Source organism: Leucoraja erinacea, chromosome 39 (genome assembly GCF_028641065.1).
Source record: "Leucoraja erinacea ecotype New England chromosome 39, Leri_hhj_1, whole genome shotgun sequence".
Classification (NCBI taxonomy): domain Eukaryota; kingdom Metazoa; phylum Chordata; class Chondrichthyes; order Rajiformes; family Rajidae; genus Leucoraja; species Leucoraja erinaceus.
The window spans coordinates 3,859,268-3,885,833 of record NC_073415.1 but is presented as its reverse complement, the minus strand read 5'-3'; the positions used below and the strand labels follow the sequence as shown (position 1 = coordinate 3,885,833).

At 41.2% G+C, this 26,566-nt stretch overlaps 1 protein-coding gene across 4 annotated transcripts in view; it reads right to left on the bottom strand.

Annotated features, from left to right (window-relative positions):
- Positions 1-26,566, bottom strand: part of LOC129714348 (dedicator of cytokinesis protein 7-like) — a 135,105-nt gene that overhangs the window by 61,521 nt on the left and 47,018 nt on the right. For all 4 annotated transcript variants that reach the window (XM_055663893.1, XM_055663894.1, XM_055663895.1 and 1 more), the window contains exons 9-21: positions 26,200-26,349; positions 25,953-26,033; positions 24,417-24,573; positions 23,670-23,794; positions 22,919-23,012; positions 21,070-21,232; positions 14,529-14,646; positions 11,435-11,505; positions 8,922-9,060; positions 7,980-8,081; positions 5,295-5,381; positions 3,771-4,002; positions 1,340-1,504 (exon numbers count right to left, since the gene is read on the bottom strand). In XM_055663893.1, coding sequence (XP_055519868.1) covers positions 1,340-1,504; positions 3,771-4,002; positions 5,295-5,381; positions 7,980-8,081; positions 8,922-9,060; positions 11,435-11,505; positions 14,529-14,646; positions 21,070-21,232; positions 22,919-23,012; positions 23,670-23,794; positions 24,417-24,573; positions 25,953-26,033; positions 26,200-26,349 — 1,684 coding nt within the window. The remainder of the gene's footprint in view (positions 1-1,339; positions 1,505-3,770; positions 4,003-5,294; positions 5,382-7,979; positions 8,082-8,921; positions 9,061-11,434; positions 11,506-14,528; positions 14,647-21,069; positions 21,233-22,918; positions 23,013-23,669; positions 23,795-24,416; positions 24,574-25,952; positions 26,034-26,199; positions 26,350-26,566) is intronic.

Below are 26,566 nucleotides of genomic sequence, written 5' to 3'. Positions count from 1 at the left end.
CTGAAAATCACAAAGATAAGAATAAAATGGATGAATGTGGACCTTTTGAGTTCCCAGGATCAAGGGACATGTGAGCCTTGAGGCATCATTTCGCCAACATTTGTTCTACCACATAAGCTTTCCACTGCTGTTTTTCCCCCCAACCTTTAGGAAAGCTTTTTGCATGTGTAAATTTGTTCACACTCAAATAAGTTGGAACTGGTGTAACTTCCCAACTTTAAATTGATCAATCCAATCACATACAAAAGTGAGGAACTCTCGCTTACTTGTTGACATTAGTTCAGGGTGCACATATTAGCCAGATGAATTTCCTGACAGTCAGAAGATTAACCGTGACCTAAAACATTGTAAACACCTCTGGCACTGCACACACCTTCAGATTAATACAACTACAGATGAAACAGCAACACATTTACCCCATATTAAATGCATTGAACTGATCTCAGTTTCTGGTGACAACATTATGTGAACAAAGCAGTTATGGCTGAATTTAAGATCTATGTATTAGTTAGAGAAGGACAACCAGGAGTGTACTCAGGATGTCTGTGGCACTGCAAATGGTTACTTAACGACTCACGGAACTGCACAGTGCAGAAATGGGCCCTTCAGCCCAACAAGGCCATGCTAACCCTTTTGTCCCCTTCCACTAATCCTATTTGTCCATATTAGGGTCACATTATTCCATGCCTTGCTGATACAAGGTCTGCCTCTTCAACAATGAAATTGTAACTGATTCCACCACCACCTCTGACAATGTGTTCCAGATATCTGTGTGTGCATGTAATGAACTAACCCCTCAGATCCTACCTCTCAGCTCAAAACTATGTCCAGTTGTTTCTGATACTCCTTCATGAGAAAATGATTTTGAATACCTATCCCATCCATGCCTCTTATAAACTTCAAATTGCCTGTCAGCCTCCATCACTTCAGAGAAAACAATCCGATCCAATCTTTCCCAAAATTGAAGTCCTCTAATCAAGGCAAAAACTGATGAATCTCCTCTGCACGCTCTCCAGCACATCTCAAATCAAAGTCAAAAATGTAGTCCATTGGACACAGACAGAACACAAATTTACATTCAGTAGCACTGTATGTGATTCTTCAAGTGGAGGGTACAGATAATTGGCACATATAATTAAGTTCTTACTTCAAAGTCAGCTTGATTTATTTTTATTTTTCCCATTATAAATCCCCAACTGACATTTAAAAATGGATACTCTGACGGACTTGAAGTTAGTTTTTCAGAGTGTACTAACGAGTCACCCTGACGAAGGCAAACATTTAGTGCAGTAATGACATATTATCCCAGGATAAGTACAGCATTCACATGCATACATACCGGGGAACTGCGGATGGTGGTCACTGTCTGGAAGGTGAAACATATAATATATATAGGATGCCAGCAGGTTGTTGTGTCCATGTTGATCTTGATTTCCTTCTAAGTTTTTATGGATCTGATTGACGAGCTGAGCCATTGCTTCAAAAGCAGCTCGACCCAGATTTACTGTAATATAAAAAGATTTATATACTTACTCCGTTCTTCGGGGAATTAAATTAATCTATTTGGTGACAACATGGCAAAGTATTAATCTGTCAATTTGCATTTCCTCTGCCTTGACAATATATTTTACAGCCATTTTATTAACATTTATAGTGTATTTAAAACTGTAAAGATGATGCATTGATATGACATTAGTGTGCTTCACCGTTAGACTTTAGACATACAGAGCGGAAACAGGCCCTTCGGCCCACCGAGTCCGGGTCGACCTGCGATCATCCCGTAGACCCAGTGGCGGACTGGCCAGGGTGTCAGCTTGCCCGATGGCAAGTGGGTCCCTGATGAAGTGATAGCAAGTGATGGCAAGTGGGCCCCTGTTAAATGATAGCATTGTAGTTATGGGTGGGCCCCCTTTGTCTCCTGGCAACCAATATTTTTAGACCCAGTCCGCCACTGCGTATACCAGCACTATTCTACACATTAGGGACAATTTTACTGAAGCCATTTAACCTATAAACCTATACGTCTTTGGAATATGGGAAGAAACCGGATCACCCGGAGACTGTGTCGCCTAAACTCACACATCATAGGATGTGGAAATGCTGCAGGAATATATTTGGCAAGTTTGAATTTCCAGATTTATAATAGTTTAATTTTATTGAAAAGTTTGTGTCAATGTGACCATTGGAGAGTCCAAATTGCGGCAAGCCATGAATTTTCCGTCGATTATTTATCCGATGTTGTACTTCAGGAGTCTGCCAAACATCCATCTAAAGGCATGTTGAATATTATGCATGAGAGGTGTGAGGCAATATACAGCTACAAAAGATAGCCAAACCGAGAGGAGGTGAAGTTGTGAGGTAAATGCTGCTCCTGGAAAACTAAGAGCACATGGAGCCATAGCTATGGATGTTGCCAGTTCCCCTAAAGCAAGTGATTTGCATGACCTGGCTTCACAATGGTGTGCTATGCAATATAGCAAGAGCACTACAAATCAAATCTGACCCTGGCTAATGTTCACATTACAAATGAATTTTCGTACAGTATTAATTGTGATATGTGTAGGATGGAACTGCAGATACTGGTTTACACTGTAGACACAAAATGCTGGTGTAACTCAGCGAGTCAGGCAGCATCTCTGTAGAAAAGGAATAGGTGACGTTTTGGTCGAGATTCTTCATCAGACGAAGAGTCGCATCTTGATATCCTTTGTTGAGGAAATTAATCCCCCAAACACAAGGAGATGGGAATAAAGAAATATGTCAATAACCCCACTGCAGTTGTGCTTCAAATGAAGGACACATAATCCAATGAGTGGACAGATTACAGTTGCCCTGGGAACGTGGCCTGACATGACTTACAGCGAGGAAATTAAAACTAGAACATTGTGTTATTAGCTGATGAAACATCAAGTGCTGAAACTATACACACCCAACAACTATTTTGTTAAGACTGAAAATCACAAAGATAAGATGAACGTGGATCTTTTGGGGTTCCCAAGATCAAGGGACATGTGAGCCTTGATGCATCATTTCGCCGTCTTTTGTTCTACCACATAAGCTTTCCACTGCTGTTTTTTCCCAACCTTAAGGAAAGCTTTCTGCATTTGTAAATTTGTTCACTCAAATACGTTAGAATTGGTGTAGCTTCCCAACTTTAAATTGATCAATCCAATCACTTACAAAAGTGATGAACTCACCCTTACTTGTTGACATTAGTTCAGGGTGCACATATTGGCCAGATGAATTTCCTGACATTCAGAAGATTAACCATGACCCAAAACCTTGTAAACACCTCTGGAACAATATTTATTTCCTTCAGCATTCTCTCAAAGAAAATGTTCTACTTGGAAAACCAAGGTAGCAATAGCTGGAAACCTGATCATCTCCTTCATTGTGTAACTGCTTTTGCAGGAATGACATTGGGATGAACCATCTTGAGTAGTTCAGGGGTTATAGTGAGAAGGCAGAACAATGTGGTTAGGAGGGAGAGATAGATCAGCCATGATTGAATGGAGGAGTAGACTTGATGGGCCGAATGGCCTAATTCTGCTCCCATTACTTATGACCTCATGATTATTTCAGTTAGTCTCAAGTGTCCTATCAATTGTTATGGCATCCAAAAGGCCACTTTGTTTCACTGCTTAACATTGGTAAATTCTGCACTGAGTTATTAGCCATGCTTTCTGTGCAAGCATAAATGATGAGATATAATGAACTGTTCTAAATAATAAATGGCACATGTGAGCTTTGGGGAGAAAGTCGGCTCATACCTATTTGGCCGCTGATAACTGGAGGCCGCACAATTAGGAGGATGAGTTTGTTGAGGACATGGTGGACAAATCGAAGAAGTGGTTCCATCTTTGCTGACCGCAGGTTGTTTATACTGGCCTTCAGTTCTGTCTCCACATTATTCTCTGTGATGATCACATCCTTCAGTCGAAACGGGAAAGAATATTCTTCCAGAACGTGCACTAGAGTAAAAAACTTATCCAGAAATTGGTCCTAAGGATTAAAAGCACAATAAGTGATTAATCAAGCACTGTGCATGTACCCTTGAATGATTCCTCATCTAGTACTGAGATGAGGAAAAACCTTTTCACCCAGAGAGTTGTGAATCTGTGGAATTCTCTGCCACAGAAGGCAGTGGAGGCCAATTCACTGGATGTTTTCAAGAGAGAGTTAGATGTAGCTCTTAGGACTCAGGAACTGGGTACTGATTCTGGATGATCAGCCAAGATCATATGGAATGCTGGCTTGAAGGGCCAAATGGCCTACTCCTGCGCCTGTTTTCAATGTTTCTATGTGCAGGTATCTTGAATGATTCCTCATCCATACCCAGGCTGCTCTACCATGTAATCCAGCTCCAGCAGTCACCTTTTAATTAAAATAACCTCTCGGTTATTATTAAAGATGGATAATAAATACCATTAATCTAAAAAAATAGACCAGGCCTTTGGAAAATAGTATTAGTGAAAATATAGCAATTCCATTTTACATTTGTTTGTCACATTCATTTATCAAGAAAATAGGATACGAGGATATAAATTAATAATAATTTGGAATAATTTCCGGTTTTTGTGCAATATTTATAAAAAATAATGCTGCTCAGGAGCAACCAAGTTACGTTGTTATTTTAATCATTTGTTTTCTCGTTCAAATCTTCATTCAATGTCCTTTTAAGGCTATGCTGAATCAGGTTCAATCATTGTTTTACCCACATATCATAGATCATAACAAATCACTGGTGTTTTTAACTATTATCTTAGGTCTGTTTTCATTTGGAGGTGAAATTATGTCAAGAGGCAAGGTTTACTTGGCCATTCAGTCCAGTGTTTATATTCTGGGATATTTGCACATCAGGCAGGATAAACATTTGGAAAGGAGGTTGTTCTGGTGTCTGCTTGATCTGAGTGTGCTGTGTTACAAGATGCAGCTGGGGGTTTAGGGTGGGGGAAAGCCATGAAACTGGTCCAGTTGATTTGAAAGACCATATGGATCATACACTCTTTGCAGTTATCAAGAGTATAATGATTGTAATCTTCATTAAAAATCTTTTATGCAACTGGATTGCCTTTAAAACTCCTCAACAAAAATGCTGCAGAGTCATCTGAGGTTTGGGAAGATATCCCTCCGACTATTCCACTGGATGCTGACAATTGCTTGCATTTACAAACTCTCGGTTGGATTTTCTCGCCCGAAATAAGAGAAAGATCTGTCTTCTGAAAGGGAGCAAAGTATTAAGAGAGTTGTTGGAGAGCTTTTAGTGTAGGATCAGCCAAGCAATGTATTTGTACCTGGGTATGGACTGATGATGCTGCCAGTACTTCCACATTAAAAACTCCTTTGTGGTTGTCGACCCACTTCATACCTGGCAACTGGACCTTTTTGAACACAAAATAAGAGCAAAACATCTATAAATATATGAACGTAAACTTCGATGCTCATGAGGTTCATGGCAAGAACTGATAATTTAACATGAGTGTGACATATAGGAATGATGAAGTCTAAATATTAGAACTGTCTACACAATAGCACTGTGAGAATGCCTGCAATTGAGGAACTCCCATGATGGAAGACTTTGGCTCATTACAAGCATCCAGGATAATATGGACATACTAATTGCTATTGCAATATGTATCCTAATAACAAGTAAAATAAAATCAACCTCAACTTCCATATTAATAGATCTTAACTAACCCACAAACCACATATTCCATAGGTAGACACAAAATGCTGGAGTCTCCCAGCGGGACAGGCAGCATCTATGGAGAGAAGGAATGGGTGATGTTTTGGGTCGAGACCCTTCTTCAGACTCCAGAGATGCTGTCTGTCCCGCTGAGTTACTCCAGCATTTTGTGTCTAGTCTACCTTCGATTTAAACCAGCATCGGCAGTTCTTTCCTACACATATATTCCATAGTATCCTTTGTAAATCAAACCTTCTCAGGAGCACAATACGATTTAGGATGCAGAATTCTCAACAAGAAGTTTCATCTGAATTGCAGAATCTGCGGATACCTAATGAATGGGATAAACTTCCTCTCTCCCACAACTGTCTGCCTTCCTCCCATTGAAAAATGACAAAATACCAAAGTGCCAGCTGGGGAAAACTAACTGTAAGCCTACAATCAACAATACAATGTAATGTCATCTGGCAGAGGAAGTCAAACGTAAGGGATCACTATAAACAAGGAGTCAAGGTTAACTAACATACATTCACACAAATAATTCTGTTTCACCCACATCACTCTTTTCAAAGAAAACCACTGTCTGCGTAACACTAATGCAGTCACGTGCCAGCTAGGTAGACACAAAATGCTGGAGTAACTCAGTGGGACAGGCAGCATCTCTGTAACACTGTAAATCAACATATTAGGAAAAAATAATGCAAGGTTTTAGAAAGGTCAGCTGTTAATCCAGCTCTATCCTATCGATTTTTTTTAAGGTGCTGAAGAACCAGTTCTCAATTGCAAATCACAGCAGCCTTAAAGGTAACAAAACACAAAGTGCTGGAGGAATTCAGTGGGTCATCTCAGGCAGCATCTGTGGACAAATGTTGTCTGACCATTCCCTCCACGGATGCTGCCTCACCTGCTGGGTTCCTCCAGTATGTAGTCTTTTGTTCAGGATTCCAGCATCTGCAGTTTCTTGTTTCTCCAGTCAATTATATTTATTTTACTCAAGCCTCAAGATTTGAACATTTGATTGTATTTCTTGCCCTCCAATACCATCTGCTCCAAGTCGATGATGCCCCAAACATTTCCTAATGTGGCTTCACTGCATCTTCAGCCCCTCCACACATCCGGCGAGTAGTCAGTCCTCACTCAAAGGATGCTCCAAAAGACCAAATACTCCCCTCACCTGCCAATTCACATGGACATCTTCAACCCACCCACTGCTCGACTTCCATCTAGACGACCAATTTGGAAGAACCCACCACCAGCTGATTTCACCATCCAATCAGCTTGGAAAAAGGAATGGGAGTCCAAGGACATCCCAAATACACGTCTGGTGTCACACCCCACCCTACCGGTCCCTGGCACCAATCTCCCAAGGAAGCAGTGGACGACGCTGAATAGATTCAGGACTGGACATGGCCCCTGCTTGGCCAGCCTTCACAAATGGGGCAGCAGTCCAACCCCACGGTGTGCTTGTGGAGAGCAGCAAACAATGCAACACATCATTGAAGCTTGCCCTCAACAAAGAGTCAAAGGAGGACTTGTCACCCTTCATACAGCAGATCAAGAGGCAACTGCTTGGCTAAAGGACTTTGCATTCGCTAAATAAATAAATCTTCTTATTGGGGAAAATTAGCCAATGGCCAAGATTCATAATGCCAAATCTAACAAGGGTTGACAAGTCATATCCCCGACCACGGATGAACATCTGGGAAGATCGGAGGGGAGGCTGGCTGGCCAATGGTGCCATCCTCACCTTGGTGCCACTGTGTTGTGTTGTGTCGTGGACTTCCTGTGTTTGTGCTTTTTTTAAAATTCTATTTAATTTTTTTAATATTCCAAATTTATTTATTTTTATGATACTGCCTGTAAGGGAAATTCATTTCGTTGTCTCTAATTGAGACAATGACAATAAATTTGAATACAATACAATACATATGTTTAACATACATTTTTTTTTTAAACAGATGAATAGGAGGATAGACACATAAAGCTGGAGTAACTCAGTGGGACAGGCAGCATCTCTGAAGAGAAGGAATGAGTGACGTTTCGGGTCGAGACCCTTCTTCAGACTCCAGCTTTTTGTGTCTATCTTCGGTTTAAACCAGCATCTGCAGCTCCTTCTTACACAGATGAATAGGAGGAATGGCAACTACGGTTGCAAGCTTGAGACAGGAAAGGCAGGAGCCGATGTAGGTTTATTATTTCAATGCAAAATCCAGGCATGATGTCCGTGCCGAACAAAATCCAGGCATGAGGAGGACGCAGAGGATGAAGCAATGCAGCATTTGATCATACTTACATCAGGAGTGAGGACGGAGTAACTGGGCGGTGGCTTGTCCACGGACACGGGAAGGCTGAATTGTCCCGTTCGGAGGCGGCCGTGTTGCATTAAAGGGATCCACTGAATGAGAGAGTTGGAAAGTTTGAAATTAGAGGCTATAACAATACTAGCAGCACAGTGACGAGTGGAAAGGATTGGTGATGTGCAAAGATTTGGGGAGGGAGGGGGAAGGGGAGTCAGTCTACCCCACGACAGAAGGGGGAGGAGGTAGTTAGATTGCTACAGGGAAGAAGGATCTCCTGTGGTGTTCTCTCCACTTCATTCCTGGTCCATTCCCACTCTCCACTACCTAGGCCCATCTCCACTTTCCCCCTCGACTCCCCGGAGCCCCGTTCGCACATTCCCACTCCCTGGGACCCAGTCCCACATTCCTTGGGGCCGCATTCCCACACTTTCCATCGACTCACCGGGTCCCTGTTTCCCCATGCTTCCTTCCTACTTGTCAGAAATACTTCTATTCCCCCTATAATATCCTGCATTGACAATGTTATTGCAGAGTTGTTTGAGCCTGTAGTTTTGATTGCACTATCAGTATAAACACTTAACGGACCCAACTCCAGTGGTATTACTTAATACCAAGTAAAAGCAAGATAAATTACATAAAATCCCAACAGGATCTGTTAGCTGCATCATGTTGTGATTTCATCATTTAAGTGCCAAGTCTTGTTGAATTTACTGTAGGACTGGTTAATCAACATTCAGTGTATTTGACAAGTATCCAAAAGAAAGATTATTTTGGAAATAGTTCCAAAAAGGAAACAATTCCAACCCACCAGTTTAAATGTTGAGCAAACGTTAATATTTAATTAACATGAGTAAGGCCTTATTCATTATCTTTTACTGCCTTTGGAGCCCTGCCTAGAATTGCATTGGCTGCTTTAACGATCCATAGCCACTTACCGTGTAGCCCACTGGTGTTTCCAGCGATGAACTGGGTTTCTGCTGGCAGCTGATGTGGTAAAAGGTGAAGAGCATGTGATGATTATCTGTCAGGTTCGCTGGGATTTTCATTTTAATTTCCTCGTAAAACTCTGGAGATCTGTGGAAAAACAAGAACATTGAACATGATGTCCGTGCCGAACATGATACAAAGTTAAACTAATCTCCTCTGCATGCACGTGATCCATATATCACTCTATTCTCTGCATATCCATGTGCCTGCCTATCTAAGGTTGACACAAAAAGCTGGAGTAACTCAGCAGGTCAGACACACAGCAACTGCAGAAAAGGAAGCAATGATGTTTTGGGTCTTCAGAGAAGCCTATCTAAGGGCCTCAATTGCCACAAAGAACACACAATGTGTCAGATTTTGTGTAATATTCTGGTAAGTAAGCAAATATTAATGTGGATGCGTCATTCACTTTCATTCCAGAGATTATTCCCCTGGAAGCAGATCTGACCTGTCACCGAGATGAATGGGTCAGAGCCAGCTTGGGGACGGGCTGATCTGGAGCTTGTTTGGCTGTTGAAAACTGGCACATAAAGCATTATGTTCAAGAAGGAACTGCAGAAGCTGGAAGATCGAAGGTACACAAAATTGCTGGAGAAACTCAGCAGGTGCAGCAGCATCTATGGAAGTTGCTCCCAACTTCATCTAGTACACTCCTTAAATTATTCTAATATTTTACACTATTAGGCATTAGACCACCAGGCTAGATAGTTAGATTTTGCTTCCCACTCTTTTTGAATAAGGCCATCACTTTGGCAGATTTCCAATCATCTGGTACTTCTCCAAACACGTTTAGAATATGACAACCAATGCATTCGCTATCTGTGTCGCCACATCTATCATCTCTGAGGGACTTATCAGTCTTTAACACTGTTAGTCTGCTTAATACTACCTCTCCATGATGGTATTTAAGTCCTCCCTGTATTTCTTGTCATTATTGCTTCAGTGTTGTATCAATTTAATAATAACAGGAGGCCAGAGATGAGTCTGAGTCTCATCAGCATGAAAGCAAACCCAACTTATCCATGCCAACTAAGGTGCCTCATCTAAGCTAGTCCCATTGGCTCATGTTTGGCCCATGTATCTCACTAAACCTTTCCTATCCATGTACCTGTCCAAATATATTTTAAATGTTATTGCACCTGCCTCAATATTTCCTCTGACGGCTCTGAAGACTTACTAGTCCTAGTTCTGCTTATATAGTTAAATACACTGTACCTCAGTACACTTGATAATAAACTGAACTGAAATGGTCATTGGTTCTGATGGCCTAGGCTCATACACAAAGAATTGGTAATTAGTTTGTGGAAACGTTTACCAAACTTCAAAGTGGGTGGTTTTTCAAACTCCAGACAGACAGTACCCGTAGCCAGGATTGAGCCCACGTTTCTCGCACTGTAAGGCAGCATGGAGTGGAGTGGGTGTAGCCTCAAAGAACAGGTTTGCAGTCTGCTCTATAAAACTATTTTAAGAGCCCCTGTCAATAAATGTCACCACGTAGCTACTTCCCATCTTTAATTCCCAATATCTTCTTCAGGCATTCTATATCAATATTCAGCGAGAAGCAAGTCAATTTATCAATCAACACCAAATTATCCAGCGCTGGAATGAGGATGATGCATCAGAGTGATTGAGGGAAAACAGTGACGTTTGAGCTGCTGATAACTGGACAAGACGGGGGACACTAAATCACTTTCCACAGTTACTTATGATGTGTAAGGTCGCAGGCAACGTCATTAGAGTAGATCGTTTTATTGATCCAATTTGTGATCGGCGTCTGTGAGCCGACTACTTCACATTATATAAGCAAGACTCAAAGATTACAAAGGTTGAACCGGCTGCTGGTTTGGTTGTCAAGGCGGGCTACTAATTTGGTCCTTTACAGAACCTCTGACGGTTTCTGGCAGTGCCCAGATTAAAGTGCTGCGAAGGTGTAAAGTGACACAACAGCAACTCTCCATTATTCGGCTGCACCATGCAAGGGATGCCCTAAGCAACATGGTGGCACAGCGGTGGAGTTGCTGCTTCACAGCGCGAGAAACGTGGGCTCAATCCTGGCTACGGGTACTATCTGTATGGAGTTTGCACGTTCTCCCTATGTTTGTGTTTTTCTCCAGGTGTTCTGGTTTCCCCCACACTCCAACAATGTACAGGTTTGTAGGCTAATTGATTGGTAAAATTGTAAATTGTCTCTAGTGTGTGTGTGTAGGATAATGTTAGTGTGCAGGGATCGCTGGTCGGCATGGATTTGGCGGGCCAAATGGCCTGTTTCCGCACTGTATCACTAAACTAAACTATAGAACTTAGTCCTTCCATGGAGGCAAATAACTGAAGAACTTCCATGGACAGCTGACATAGTCACACTAACTAAAGAAGGTGCAGTTTATTTTTGACACTGCAGCAACAAGCAGAAACATCTGCATAGCATGTCATTCTCTTGTATGCCTTAACACAAGGAACTCACTTGTTATGGTACACCACAGCAGAATATGCTTCTCTTGAAAATTCAGCACAGCTGGACTTCCCAAAGATAACCTGCATTTATACACAAAGCAGAAACAAATAGTTAGGATGGACTGTGCTTTAGGAGGGACACGAGTGGTTCCAAGGGGTTTAGAGAGGGTTAGAGGGGTTCCGAGGGGTTCATAGAAACATAAAAACATAGATCATAGAAAACAAAACCATCAAAGCAAGTCACAAATTTGTGGCCTTGCATCTGAAACAAACAGTGGAAGCTGCTGAAAGATACATAGAATCTAGTGGATGTAAAAGTGGCAGCATACAGAGGGCTTTACATAAAACCATGCCTTAAACCATGAAATGCAGTAGACAGGGAAAACAAATGGATAGATACTCAAAGCCAACACCGAACAGTGAAGAAAGGAGTTGTGTGAAACAAGACCTTGTACCTGGAGACCCATGAAACTGCAGGTGCTGGAATCTTGAGGAAAAACAATCTACTAGAGGAACTCAATAGGTCAAGCAGCCTCTATGGAGGCTAAGAAATGCATAGAGCACAGCACAGGATCAGGACATTTGACCCATAACGTCTGTGTTAAATATGATGCCAAGATAAACTAATCTCATCTGCTTGCATGTTATCTGTATTCCTCCATTCCTTGCATGTCCATGTATCTATACAAACGCCTCTTAAAACGGCTGATATTTGACTAACAAGACAATTTTGTTTTCTCTTTCCCATTCTGGTGAGAGGTCTTTGACCTGAAACATTAACTTTCTCCATCCATATCTGCTGCATAACCTGTTGAGTTTTTCCAGCATTTTCTGTTCATGAAAGAAATGGGGTTGGAGAGGTCAGGAACAGAAAAATATGTAGCTCCACATGTGAAGATAGTGCTGGGTGCCTGATCCTAGTTACTGTGGAGCCATCCTTGTTACAAGAGATTTTGTGTGCGAGTCTTGTTCTCAGGCTTTGCTTACTACTTGAGCTCTTGCAACGAAAGAACTGTGGATATGATATGGAGCTAGCATGATATGGGTGGCACTGTGACACAGCAGTAGAGTTTGAAGAAGGGTTTCGGCTCGAAACGTCGCCTATTTCCTTCGCTCCATAGATGCCGCTGCACCCGCTGAGTTTCTCCAGCATTTTTGTGTACCCAGCAGTAGAGTTGCTACCTTACAGCGCTTGCAGCGCCGGAGATCAGGGTTCAATCCCGACCACGGGTGCTGTCTGTACAGAGTTTGTACATTCTCCCCGTGATCTGCCTGGGTTTTCACCGAGATCATCGGTTTCCTCCCACACTCTAAAGACAGGTTTGTAGGTTAATTGACTTGGTATAAGTGTAAAATTGTCCCTAGTGTGTGCAGGATGTGTGGGGATCGCCGGTCTGTGTGGGCTCAGTGAGCCGAAGGGCCTGTTTCAACACTGTATCTCTAAACTAAACTATAGATAACCAGTCTAGTAAAGAATCATCACTATTAGCAGAAAATAGTAAAATGGAAAGAACAAACCTTAAGGTGAATATAGATTATAAATTTCACTGCAGGCAGCAAGTGAAGCCAAATTCCAGATCAAAGAAAGTTTATGATTTCAACATCAAACGGAGAATTAATTAGTTAATACATCTGATATTTCACAAAGATCCCGTGGGAGTAAAAGATCTTGCGATTTTCTCAAGCATCGATGATTGAGCTTTAAATAGTATAGATACAGCAGCAAGTACAATATGTACTTCTGCAAAGTATCCACACTGTAAAACTGTACAAATGCAGGTGAAAATGTGTTATATAACTTTATCAGTATCAAGAAGCAACGGGTGAAATCAGTGTGAAAGGAACATGCTGGCTCACTAAACGTGGGAAAGTCTCATGCTTGGGCGTTTGGTATTAAATAACTCTTCCCACAGTTAAACTTTGATGAAGTCTTACTTGCTCCTGTAAGTTTGGTATTAAATAACTCTTCCCACAGTTAAACTTTGATGAAGTCTTACTTGCTCCTGTCAAACACAGAACCTGTTGTCTGGGAAAGCTTCTAAAGTAAGATCTCTCTCGACCCTCTGGCTTCCAGCATCTTAGTCTATTGCACGGTTCCTGTCTTGATTTTTATACTACGTTTATTCATTCCTTTTCTTCTGCGTGCAGGTTCTAATTCTCCACACTCCTCTTCTTCCCCGTGCTCAAGTCATGATTTTATTGCACCGTCTCACATTTATTCTTTCCGAGAATCTCAAACTTTCAGGGCAATATTAAAGGAGCTACGCTCGGCAAGACCAGCAGCATAATCAAAGACAAGTCGCACCTTGGCCACTCCCTCTTCTCCCTTCTCACAGCGGGCAAAAGATATAGAAGTGTGAAAACGCATACCTCCAGATTCAGAGACAGTTTCCTCCCAGCTGTTATCAGGCAAATGAACCATCCTCCCACAACTAGAGAGCAGTCCTGAACTACTATCTACCTCACTGGAGACCCTCGGACCATCTTTGATCAGACTTTACTGGCTTTATCTTGCACTAAGCGTTATTCCCTTATCATGCATCAGTACAATGTGAATGGCTCAATTGTAATCATGTGTTGTCTTTCTGCTAGCTGGTTGGCACACCACAAAAGCTTTTCACTGTGCCTTGGTACACGTGACAATAAACTAAAGTAAACTAATCTTCATTTAAGGCATTCAGCCATTAGCCTGATGAGATGGAAATTAAAGATTCTATAATGACCAACATCCATTGCCAATAACAGAAACAGTTCTATTATTGCCCTTCTGAGTATTTTTGATAATTTGACAGGACTTCAAAACTAATGAAGAGCACACAGTTATCCTGGATATTTGTGAGACTAAACATTAATGAACAAAGTATTTGTTTAAACTTTCTTTTATCCCGAGTCTCAGAATTAAAGCTTGATAACATCAAGCTGATTTACCCCTTTTTGCAAGGGTGATCATCTCATTTACAAGCCTTTCATTTGGACTTCTCAATAATTAATAAGGACTGCACTGGTTCTGCAATATGTGCTTTGATGGCATGACTAAGCAGGCATGTTGCTAACACACGTTTGCAGACTAAAGCTGCAAGACATTGATGCAAAAAGCTTTTTACCGGCATGGCGCTGTTGGGATCCTCTCCTGCCATGAACTGGATCTTCACTGTTATGTTCCGCACAGAGCCTTGGCGGCTGCTGAAGTTCAAACTCTGTGGGTAGACATAGACCAGGTTCCTAAGGCAACAGTGAGAGTGGGTTAGGGTGAGCAACACACGTTCAAAATGAAGCCGCAAACCAGACTTGCCAATTACTAGCTCTTTATTGCTACCTGAATGAAAGATACAGCATGGAAGCAGCCCAGCTAATCCACATCGACCCTCATTCACCAATTCACACTAGTTTGATGTTATCCGACTTGCGTATCCACTCCGTACACACTAGGGGCAATTTTACAGAGGGCCAATTAACCTACAAGACTGCACGTCTTTGGGATGTGGGAGGAAACCAACATACCCGGAGGAAACCCATGCGGTCACAGGAAGAACGTGCAAACTCCACGACAGCACCCAAAATCAGGAATTAACCCTGGTCTCTGACACTGTGATACAACGGCTCTATCTGCTACACCACGATGCCGCCCATACTTAAATAACCAGACAAATAGGGTCTCCCTTCTCAGGTGCCATATCTATGGATAGGGAAGCAGAGGTGTACAACTATCAACACAAAATGTTTAAGAAGGAACTGCAGATGCTGGAAAAATCGAAGGTAGACAAAAATGCTGGGGAAACTCAGCGGGTGAGGCAGCATCAATGGAGCGAAGGAATAGGTGACGTTTTGGGTCGAGACCCTTCTTCAGACTGATGTGTCTGAAGAAGAACCAAAACGTCACCTATTCCTTCGCTCCATAGATGCTGCCTCACCTGCTAAGTTTCTCCAGCATTTTTGTCTACCAACTATCAATACAAAGTAATTTACCTCCTCCATGCAATGTAATGAAAGCTGTAATGAAAATCAAATCAAGCTTTGCTTGTACAGCTCCTTTCACACCCTTGAGATGCTCTGAATTTCAGGTAATTAATTATTTCTGCTGTAATAATTTACACCTTGTGGATCAACGCTTTCAACAGCCACTCCTGAAATGCATACTGTGGTGTCTACATATATAAATAAGGCCCTAACATTTGTTCAAAATCAGGCTGTCCCCAAGGCTGCCATTGGCATCTATTAATAAATGGCACCACTTATCTTTTACAACTAGCTTGAAACTTCTCTCACCTTAATGTAGATGAAAATAAACTATAGCTAAAAACAAATCCCTGTTGTATTTATGAGACTCCAATTTAACTGCTATAAACCACAACGTGTATCAGCTCGAATCCTTAAAAGTGGTACATATCAAACAAGTATTTAATATAATTCTTGGATGAATTATAGAAGGGATGAATACATTTGAGGGTACGACTCTCATTTTTGGGAGTCGATTGCATATATTATTGCCAAAATCCCGTTCAGCAATGTATATCATTGTGGAAAGTAATATCCAGGCAGCCACAGCTGTCTTTGTATAAAGTGTGTTCTTGTTTGACAGGTGGGAGAATATTAAAATGGTCACTTGTTGGCCTACTGCTTTACATCAAGCTCACTAACAAACGGCATTACCTCTCTTTATGATAAAGTAGTGCTCGGCAGACTTGAACCAAGTGAGGGAGAAATTAGAAGTCCAATAGTAAATAAATTCTTTGTCACACACACGAACACACGCGCATAAATTTGTGTCAAATGCAACAACTCCTTTAACATTCTTACTCGGAAAATTCCATTTTCAATTCTGCAGTCACTTTTCTGCTACCTGGACTGTTACAGTTATTAGCTTTTATTTTGCAGTTTCATACATTCAACAGGTTCGTTTTTTGAACTATGGAACATTATTCAAGTTTTACATCAAGTGTTCCTTCCCATCAAGTAAAAGTTTCTGTCTATTTATTCATTGATTATTAATCCAAGATTGCTAAAGGTCATTGTCCTGGAAAATTAAATGCTCTGTCCTCCACAGATGCTGACTGACCTGTTTCCGATATTTACTATTTTTATTTCAGATTTTTCTCATTTTGCAAATTTTCTTTTTAATTTTGTACACAGGCAGGTTAATATCCTGAGAGCAGACGTAATGTGCTTTTAAGTATACGTGTTATCAAGGTTTATTCTTCATTTGTTTTTTTCCTGATTAAACTACCTGGCATATTAGTGTTTTAAGAAGGAACTGCAGATGCTGGAAAATCGAAGGTACGCAAAAAAGCTGGAGAAACTCAGTGGGTGCAGCAGCATCTATGGAGCGAAGGAAATAGGCAACGTTTCGGGCTGAAACCCGAGTTTGAAGAAGGGTTTCGGCCCGAAACGTTGCCTATTTCCTTCGCTCCAAAGATGCTGCTGCACCCGCTGAGTTTCTCCAGCATTTTTGTGTACCTGGCATATTAGTGGGCTGTTTCAAAGAGCAATGTTGTGAAAGTGACTTTTTGAGTTAATCATGGGAAAACGCCTTGAAACTTAGAAAGTAGAGAAATTGAAAAAAATAATGGATGCACACAGAATGATGTAGGCGTGCAGTATGATTATATTTGTATTTGTAGGGTTTGGGCAGCACGAACAAAACTGATAAAAACAAGGAGCTGCAGATGCTGGAGAAAAGACAACATGCTGGAGTAACACAGTGGGCCAGGCAGCATCTCTGGAGAAAATGGATAGTTGCCCCGACCCAAAATGCCACCTATCCATGTTCTCCAGAGATACTGCCTGACCCACTGGGTTACTCCAGCAATTTGTCCCTTGGTTTGTCACCAAGACCTTGCCCTTTCTCAATTGCCTTAATCAAAGTGAACACCATTTGTAAAACTTCATTATATCACAATTTTATGGAGTGTATTAATAAATCCATAATTTTAGTTTAGTTTATTGTCACATGTACCGAGGTACAGTCACAAGCTTTTGTTAATATTTTGAAAATAGTTAGCTATTGAGCACATCCATTTGTAGGTAAAATCCTATCAATTTTCTGCAAGCAATGACATTGATTGTCATTGTTCCATTGATAATGTTGCACTGAATGAGGATTAAAGGAACATAAAGACATTTCATGCAACATTCTTTACAGTGCACTGGAGCCAAGCACTTGGCAAATATTCAATCCCCAGTGGGGTTAAACACACTCATTCATGTTAATAATTCCTGACAATTATCCAGAAAGGTATTGAAGTTTCTGTTGGTCTATGCAGGAGCACGGACATTTTAAAATGGGCTTTTCTGCTGCTTTAAGTATGTTAGGTAAATGCTCAAGAAGCTGGTATTGCCATCTGCTCCAACAGCTGCTATTGTTCACCGTGCCTAAAGGGTTCTGGTTCAACATGTATTCTGCTCCTAGTCCCCAGGCATCACATCAACCCCCATTTCTCCATTTCTACTTTAAAAGCGCACTTATAACAGATCAAATTGAACAAACTGGACTACCTGTGGGGATACACACACCTCAAGTTACTGAAATTAAACAGGATTGAGATGTTCAATCGTGCATCTTATTTCTTTTAAAGATTAAAAATTTGTGTTTGACACCATTTACAAACTGCAAAACCCCTCACACTCCCGACTCAGTTGCCACATGCAGGGAATCTTGCTCATATTTTATAGCTCGTAAATGGAATCCTTGCACATCAGTTGCGCTCTCATATTATTTCAAAACAAAACATTGTACAAATTAGCACACGTTGACAATGGTTCTCTTAATAAAATTATCCATATAAATGGCCAAAACCACCCTGAATATTTGTAATGATAGAACACAGAACAGTACAGCTCAGTATCGGGTTATTTGGCACACAATGGGTGTACTAAACATGATACCAAGTTAAACTAATCTCCTCTGCTGCATTTAATTCATATCCCTCCATCCACATGCCTATCTAAAAGCCTGTTAAATGCCCCTATCCTATCTGCCTCCACCACCATCCAGTGCTTTCCCGGCACTCTTTGTGTGCCCCCCACGCTCTCGAGTCCTTAATGATGTACTAGCATGCAATTATAAATGCGTAAATCAGCAAGTCAGAAGATTGAGAGGGAAGTTGTGAATCTCCAGACGTTGCTTGTTCCTATGCCATCACTTTGCTGTTCTGGACAAAGGGCCAATATCCCTGCTGCTACTTCTGAACTTTTCGGATCTACCTAGAAATTGGCCATTCACCTTGCCACTCGTTGTTGGTTATGCTCAATAATTAATAGCACCAATACACGTTTAACTCTTCCTTCCCTTGCTTTTTCTTATGTACCTAAACTGACTCTAACATCACCATAGCCATAATAATCAGTCCACATTTTTATTTCTTCATTAGGTTCACCAGGATCACCCTGATATCAGCTAAATGTGGTTGAAAGATTTAGCTAGAGGCATAATTCAGCAAGATCTGACTTATGAGCCTTCTTATTTCTCAACAGATGCGATGAAAGTTCGACACAATGTGCTGTAGGAACTCAGTGGGTCAGGCAGCTTCAGACAAGAATGTTCCCCAAGTGAAATTTCATCTTTCTATTCCCCGACCCATTGAGTTACTCCAGCATTTGGGCTGTGTGGAATTTGCACGTTCTCCCTGAGACCACAAGATGCTCTGGTTTCCTCCCACTGGTTTGGTGGTTAATATTCTTCTGTAAATTGCCCCTGGTGGGTAAGGAGTGGACGAGAAGGTGGGATAACATAGAATATGTCTGAATAGATGATCGATGATGGGCTGAAGGGGCTGTTTCCATACTGTATCTCTAAACTAAAACTAAACTTAGTTTTAATCAATTGTTTGAAAGGAAGCTGCATCGTCATGTTTATGCCACTGGAGGGCCCTCAATGTAAAACTAAGGACACCTGGTGGCTGGACATGATAGTACAGACCGAAGGCTCCTTTAGTATCTTTGGTACAGACACACAGAGAGCAGCCGACCAAGACCAGCTAACAACTCGGCTCAGTTGCAGCACAGGTAGTTCTGCCATAGCTGTGTCCTAACAAACCTTGTGTGAGAGAAAACAGTTATATATTAAATTGTATCAATGGGGGTAAAGGGGCTAAAGACCTGAGAGTTTCAGATTTTTCCTGTAGGATTCTCAAAAATAAAAGACTTTAACAGCTATGTTTATTTTTATTTCATTACTGCAAGTTTCCTTGTAAAAGAGACAATGGAAGCGAATGTTGTCAATTTCAAAGGCCTCCCACAGTGAAATTAACAGACTGTTCTTAAGAGACAATGGTGTCTGATTACTGCGGGGAGGTTACATGGAAACCGGTTTTGTTTCCCCCTATACTGTTTCAATCCAAGACAGCTATTTTTCTGTTTGTCAATTTCCAAAGAAATTTTTAAGTGGAATTATTCTGAAAGGAGGGGAAGGATCCTCTACCTGTAATTGATTTTACATGCAACGCCACCTAAAATATTGCCTGCATAAGTTGTTCACAGGACTTTGAGATACACAAGGGTCTGTGCGACGTAACCCTTATGTACTTTGGGGAGTGCCTGTATATTCAATTATGGGAGGTATAGATGGGGTTTTCCTATAACAGAGGTTCCAATTTTACATACAACACCAACTAAAATATTACCTGCTCAAGTTGCTTTTACATAAACAACTGCTTTTTTCCTATAACCAGGGTTACAATTAAATATCACAAATAATACCTCATTGGCAATTAAATATTTAAAAAAAGAAAAAAGCTGGAAGAGAGAAAAAAAATTTTTTAAAAATCACCAGAGATTTAGAAATAAAAGTATTTTAGAAATCTGTAAGGTGTAGAAAGGAAAGATTTAATGTTTCAAGTTTTTTTACACAAAGGGTGGTGGAACAAGTTGCCAGAGGAGGAAGTTGAGGCAGGTACTATTGTGACATTTAAGAAGTATTTGGACAGCTACATGGATAGGACAGGTTTGGAGGGATATGAGCCAAACTAAGGCAGGTGGGACTCGTGTAGATGGGACATGGTGGTCGGCGTTGGTAAGTTGGGATAAAGGGGCTGTTTCAACGCTGTATCACTCTATGACTAAGTTAAAGACCATTCGTCAAAATTGGGAAAGACCGGGATCAATATAGTCTTAAGTTGGAGAAGTTGGGGGAACAATGGTTAGAACAATGGATATTTCCCTAAAAGGTTGAGGCAAGTGCTGCTCTGGAGATCAGTAGTGGATGCAGTCATATGTTTAAATGTTAATGAGGGGGGTTGCAGAATGATAGAGAGAGCTTGAACAGAGGAACAAAAGCTATGAAATGAGGGCAGTTAAAGGCACTGCAGCTTAACTATGGCTGGGTGTTTCCAGCATTTTCTGCATTGTGGAAGAGAGAAACTTAATTTAATACACTCTCCAACAAATCTTTAGGATATTCCTATGCTCTTCATTGTCACTGAACTTGCTGCAACCAATTTTGAAACAGAGAAACAGAATAGTTTGGTTGCACTTGGTAAGGTCCAGTGAATTTTGGGACATGACCAGCAAGCAATAATTGGTATATAGACATAGTATTAAGGGACATTAAAACCATTGCACAACACAAGATGTTCTTCTCCCACTTGGTCTATTTCAATGGCATTGGTACAAACCAACTATCAAGTTAATATGAATGAGAATTATTATCACCTGTATGCAGTGTATGGTACATAGACCTCCCTCGCTGGAAACTCCAGGATTTCTTTAGTTGGGCGCACTCGAGGATCTGGGTACGGTTTGACATGTAGTAGCTCGGGGGAGAGGCAGTAGTGTGGACTTTCAGGAGCAGGAGATATATCAATCTTGAGTTGAGCTACAAACAGAGGGGAACAATTTCAAGATGTAAAGACAGAGCATAGAAATGCACAAATGTTCTTTCCCCTCTGCGAGGTTGCTGCCAGCAATTGGAGCTAAAGCTGAGACCAGTATACACTCTCAGCCATCTGACATCCATGGGGAGTGAGGATGCTGAATGCATGAATATGCTGGTCTCCAGAAATGCCTACTATACATTACCCTCATGTATTCTATACATGAACTTGAAATAAATTACTTAACTATGTGCCACTGCAATTAATAATAAGATTAAAGTGTATTAATGTAAAATAGAGGAAGACTAAATCACATAAATCACCATCACAGGAAGTGCCAGCTAATCAGTCTATAATGGCACTGGTCTTATCTGTATAGAAACATAGAAACATAAAAAATAGGTGCAGGAGTAGGCCATTCGGCCCCTCGAGCCTGCACCGCCATTCAATATGATCATGGCTGATCATCCAACTTAGTACCCTGTACCTGCCTACTCTCCATACCGCCTGATCCCTTTTGCCACAAGGGCCACATTTAACTCCCTCTTAAATATAGCCAATGAACTGGCCTCAACTACCTTCTGCGGGAGAGAATTCCAGAGATTCACCACTCTCTGTGTGAAAAAAGTTTTCCTCATCTCGGTCCTAAAAGATTTCCCCCTTATCCTTAAACTGTGACCCCTTGTTCTGGACTTCCCCAACCACGGGAACAATCTTCCTGCATCTAGCCTGTCCAACCCCTTAAGAATTTTGTAAGTTTCTATAAGATCCCCCCTGTGTGTATAAATGTCATCATTATATCAAAAATATCTTTTCACACTTGAAATAAAAATTGTGATTTTCAATAAAACAAATGTTTGCCAGATGCACGTGGATTCTGGATGCATGAATACTGAATAAACAAGCGTTCACTATACCCACCTCCTAAAAACATTTAGGTAATAATGCAGATTGAACATTGATCCTGACATTTCTGTACCAAATTTCTGATAAAGCCAAATATCTTTGTGGTTGAGAGAAACTTTAATCAGAGTGTGAAATATCGACCACTGAGACACCATATGTTGGTTTCCTTGAGATTCTTACAGGGATTGATATACAGGCCAAATAACCACTCATCGGCAATATGCTAGGTGCCATGTATTTACTCTCAACCCTATAATCAAATCAACCTTATGTTGCCATATCTCAGTGTCTAAGAACTGCATGATTCAGTATGTGCGGATCCCATTGTGAAGAGAGGTTACATCTTGGAGATTTATCAGTAAACTATGGCACAATTAGGGTTTTAATTTCAATTTTAGCTTTTTTCACAAGGGTGAAAGCATATTATACCCCTAAGTTTAGTTTAGTTTAGTTTTTGATTGCCATGTGTGGGAAGAAACGGTCCCTGAATCTGGAGTTTGAATAGATTGTAATGCAAGCTAATAACCTAAAATGTGAATTCAGTCAAAACGGTAACTGGGCATAGCCAAACAAGCTGGTATCAACAAGCTCAGTCTGAAGAAGGGTCTCGACCCGAAACATCACCCATTCCTTCTAACCAGAGATGCTGTCTCTACCACTGAGTTACTACAGCATTTTGTGTCAATCTGCAACAAAAACTGCAATGCGTGTATTTTTCAATATAGAAAGTTGTTAATATTGTCACATTGCATTGATTGACGCTTCAGTATTGAGTAAGTTACCTGTCACTGGGCGTAATCTCCTCAGAACTGAGGAGGGTCTTCTCATGTCTGCCAGAAATTTGTACAAGTCTTCATCGCTTAAACGGTCCCCTTCCTGAGGAAACAAAAGACGTTGGTACATCAAACCCTCGGCTCGAGAATGCTTCTTTGTTGGACCAGGAAAGAAACACAATGCTATCTTGGAATCCAGACAGTGCCTGAACATAATAAGGAAGCGAGTCAATAAACACATTGTTCACAGACTATGCACACCAGGAATCATTTATCCCTTTGGCTTCAGCTGTACACACAATAGTTTGAAGCAGGGTAAGACACAGCTGACACTGTGGAAAGCATCATTTGGGTTTGGTATAGTCTGTGAACAATGTGTTTAAAATACTGAGGCTGTCAGCTGAATATTTCTTTAGTATAACATCCTAGACGGTCAGAACTTTATCCCAGGCTGGGAATGTCAAAGACGAGAGGGTATATCTTTAGGGTTGGAGGGGCAACGTTTAAAGGAGATATGTGGGACAAGTTTTTTCATGGAGACAATGGCAGGTGCATGGAAAGCATTGCCAGAGGTAACGTGGAGGCACATACAGCAGTTAACCTGATGCAAAGAAAATTACACCTCTACTCAATCACAAATAATGAGGAATAATCAAAGAAATCTGATTTTGTGATCTGCAAAAGAGAGGAATCTTGACCAAATATGTTAAATGGTCAAGTCAATTCCCATGACATTGCTTGATATTTCATTATTATTTACCTGTTTAAAAAAATTTGTGACCGTCAAGGTAGCTGGCCGAAAGTTGGTGTAGTTACAGGCATCGTCCCCAAGGTTCATCCGTTCCAATGTTCTCTTTTTGCGGTCTGTCCACGTGCCCTTTCGCTCTAGAAACAAAGCAATTGTAAAATGACAATTTATTTCTCTATCAATCTATTACTACTGAACATCGAACACCTCAGCGCAGGAATAGACCATGTGGCCCGCAATATCTGTGCTGAACATAACGCCAATTTAAATTAATCTCCTCTGCCTGCTCGTGATCCATACCCTTCCACTCTTTGCATATCTATGTACCATCCAAAAGCCTCTTAAAAGCTTTTGATTTGAGACCCGGATTTTATCCCGACTACCGGTGCTGTCTATACGGGGTTTGCACCCTCTCCCCGTGACCACGTGGGTTTTCTCTGAAATCTTCAGTTGCCTCCCACACTTCAAGGATGTACAGGTATGTAGGTTAATTGGTTTGGTATATGTGTAAATTGTCCCCAGTGTGTGTAGGATAGTGTTAATGTGCGGGGATCGATCGTCGGTGCAGACTCAGTGGGCCGAAGGGCCTGTTTCCAAGTTGTATCTCTAACCTAACTGAACTCAGCCGGTCAGGCAGCGACTTTGGTGAAAATCAATAGATTTCGGGTCAAGACGTCAGCATTTTGTGTCTATTTTCGGTGAAAAAACAGCATCTGCAGTTCCTTCCTACGCAAACAACTTTACTGGTTTGGATCTCACCATTTTCTGAATCAGAGGAGTCACGTTCCAGGCTCCCGGCACTGTTCACTATGTTCATGAGGTGGATTGCGGTCCAGGCAAAGGGCATTCGGAATTTGCCCAATTTGTTGCAGAAATGTTCTGCTTGATTCTTCAATTTCTCCACCTTCTCCTTGTGCTACGGGCAGAGATACAAACAAGGAAAAGAGTGTTTGTTAATAGTTCTCTATCAACCCGGGGAAAGGGGGAGAAGGAAGAACATCGGGCCTCCATAAAGGCGACTGTGGAGGCCTCAATAGGCCTGATATGGGGATGGGGACTGGACTTTGTGCCTTCCCTCATAATGAGAATCATTGTGCGGCGATGTTTTTTATGTTTAAATTTCTTTATTACTGTTACGTTGTATTATTTTTTTATGAGCTGCAATGGCAATACGCATTTCACTACACCAATTGGTGTATGTGACTAATAAATAACCTTTGAACAAGAGAAAAAGAACAAGCAAAGACTGACAAAGAGCTGGAAGGATAACTATTTTACAAAGCACTAAGTTCTTGGAAATATCTCATATAGAGTGGTTATGTGCTATCAGGTTAAAGGCATATCTGCTACATGCACGTCAAATATCATGAAAAAGCTTCTGGTTTGTAGCTGAAGAAGGAATATTGTCTGCGGCACTGGAGAAACTCACTGTTCCATCTAACTTATGTCATGGCATCTTTCATGTCCAGTTGTTCTAATGGAGCAGGCCAATGATGTGGGGACCACTGACACTGACACAGCACCCCATCAGTTTTACACCAGACTGGGTCTTGGTCACAGATCCCTTCTCAGAGACAAAAGCTGCAGACAGTGTGATATGGGCAATGTCTATAACATCAAGGTGAGCATTTAGTAACTATCCAACTAACTGTAGCAAGCATTATAATAGGTAAACGCAGCCATAGAACATTAGTTTATGCTGTAGTTCATGACGTTCATTGTTAAGACTTTTTATTCAGCAAAGAAACAATTGTACTAAAGTAACACGTATTTCCTCATAGATACCATCATAGGTTTACAAGAATGATCCCAGGAATGAGTGGGTTAACATATGCTGAGCGTTTGCCTGTACTCGTTGGAGTTTACAAGAATGAGAGGGGGACCTCATTGAAACATACCGAATAGTGAAAGGTTTGGATAGAGTGGATGTTTCCACTATTGGGAGAGTCTAGGACTAGAGGTCATAGCCTCAGAATTAAAGGACGTTCCTTTAGGAAGGAGAAGAGGAGGAATTTCTTTAGTCAGAGGGTGGTGAATCTGTGGAATTCTTTAACACTGCGGAGGCCGTTAATGGATATTTTTAAGGCAGAGATAGATTCTTGGTTAGTAAGGGTGTCAGGAGTTATGGGGAGAAGGCAGGAGAATGGGGTTATGAAAGGGAGAGATAGATCAGCCATGATTGAATGGCAGAGCAGACTTGATGGGCCGAATGGCCTAATTCTGCTCCTGGAACTTATGATACTGGATACAGAGATTTTCAGAGTGAACAATTACACAGGTAGTTTCCCTCCTCACCTTCGTGGAATCAGATTCCTTCATAACCATGTAGGGTTCAGCACATTCCCCAATGTCACCCTGCTGCAGAACCTTTTCAAGCTGCAATGGAAAGAAGCATCACATACAAAATGAACAAGTCTGGATTAAATGCACCAAGTCTAGCCATGTCAATGAGCATGAAAATCCATTCATGGTCAGTGCGCTGAGTTCAAATACACATCTGAACAGGGATTAACAAACAAAGACAGGGAAGCTCAGTTCTTACCTTAATTACGAGGAATATGTCAGGAGAAGGATACGTTATGGAGAAGATGGTGGACCTGGCCAATGTGGAGATAGCAGCATGGGGATTATGAGGGCGGAGAAGACCTTTTATTTGGTCAGAATTCAAATCAAAGTAGAAGTTCTCAGAAATCTACAGTGTACGGCAAGAATAAAGCAATTAGTTTGATCTAAATAATTTGAGTAGCTACATAGCTTAAAACTCTAAAGTGGTTTTAATCCTCCATATAATAATACAGATGATTTTTATCTATCATTGACATTGGAATATGGGGCACAACGGCACGATATTCTTAATGAAAGTTCAGATCTCCTGTAATGACTAGCATGTCTTAAACTTCCTCTGGGAA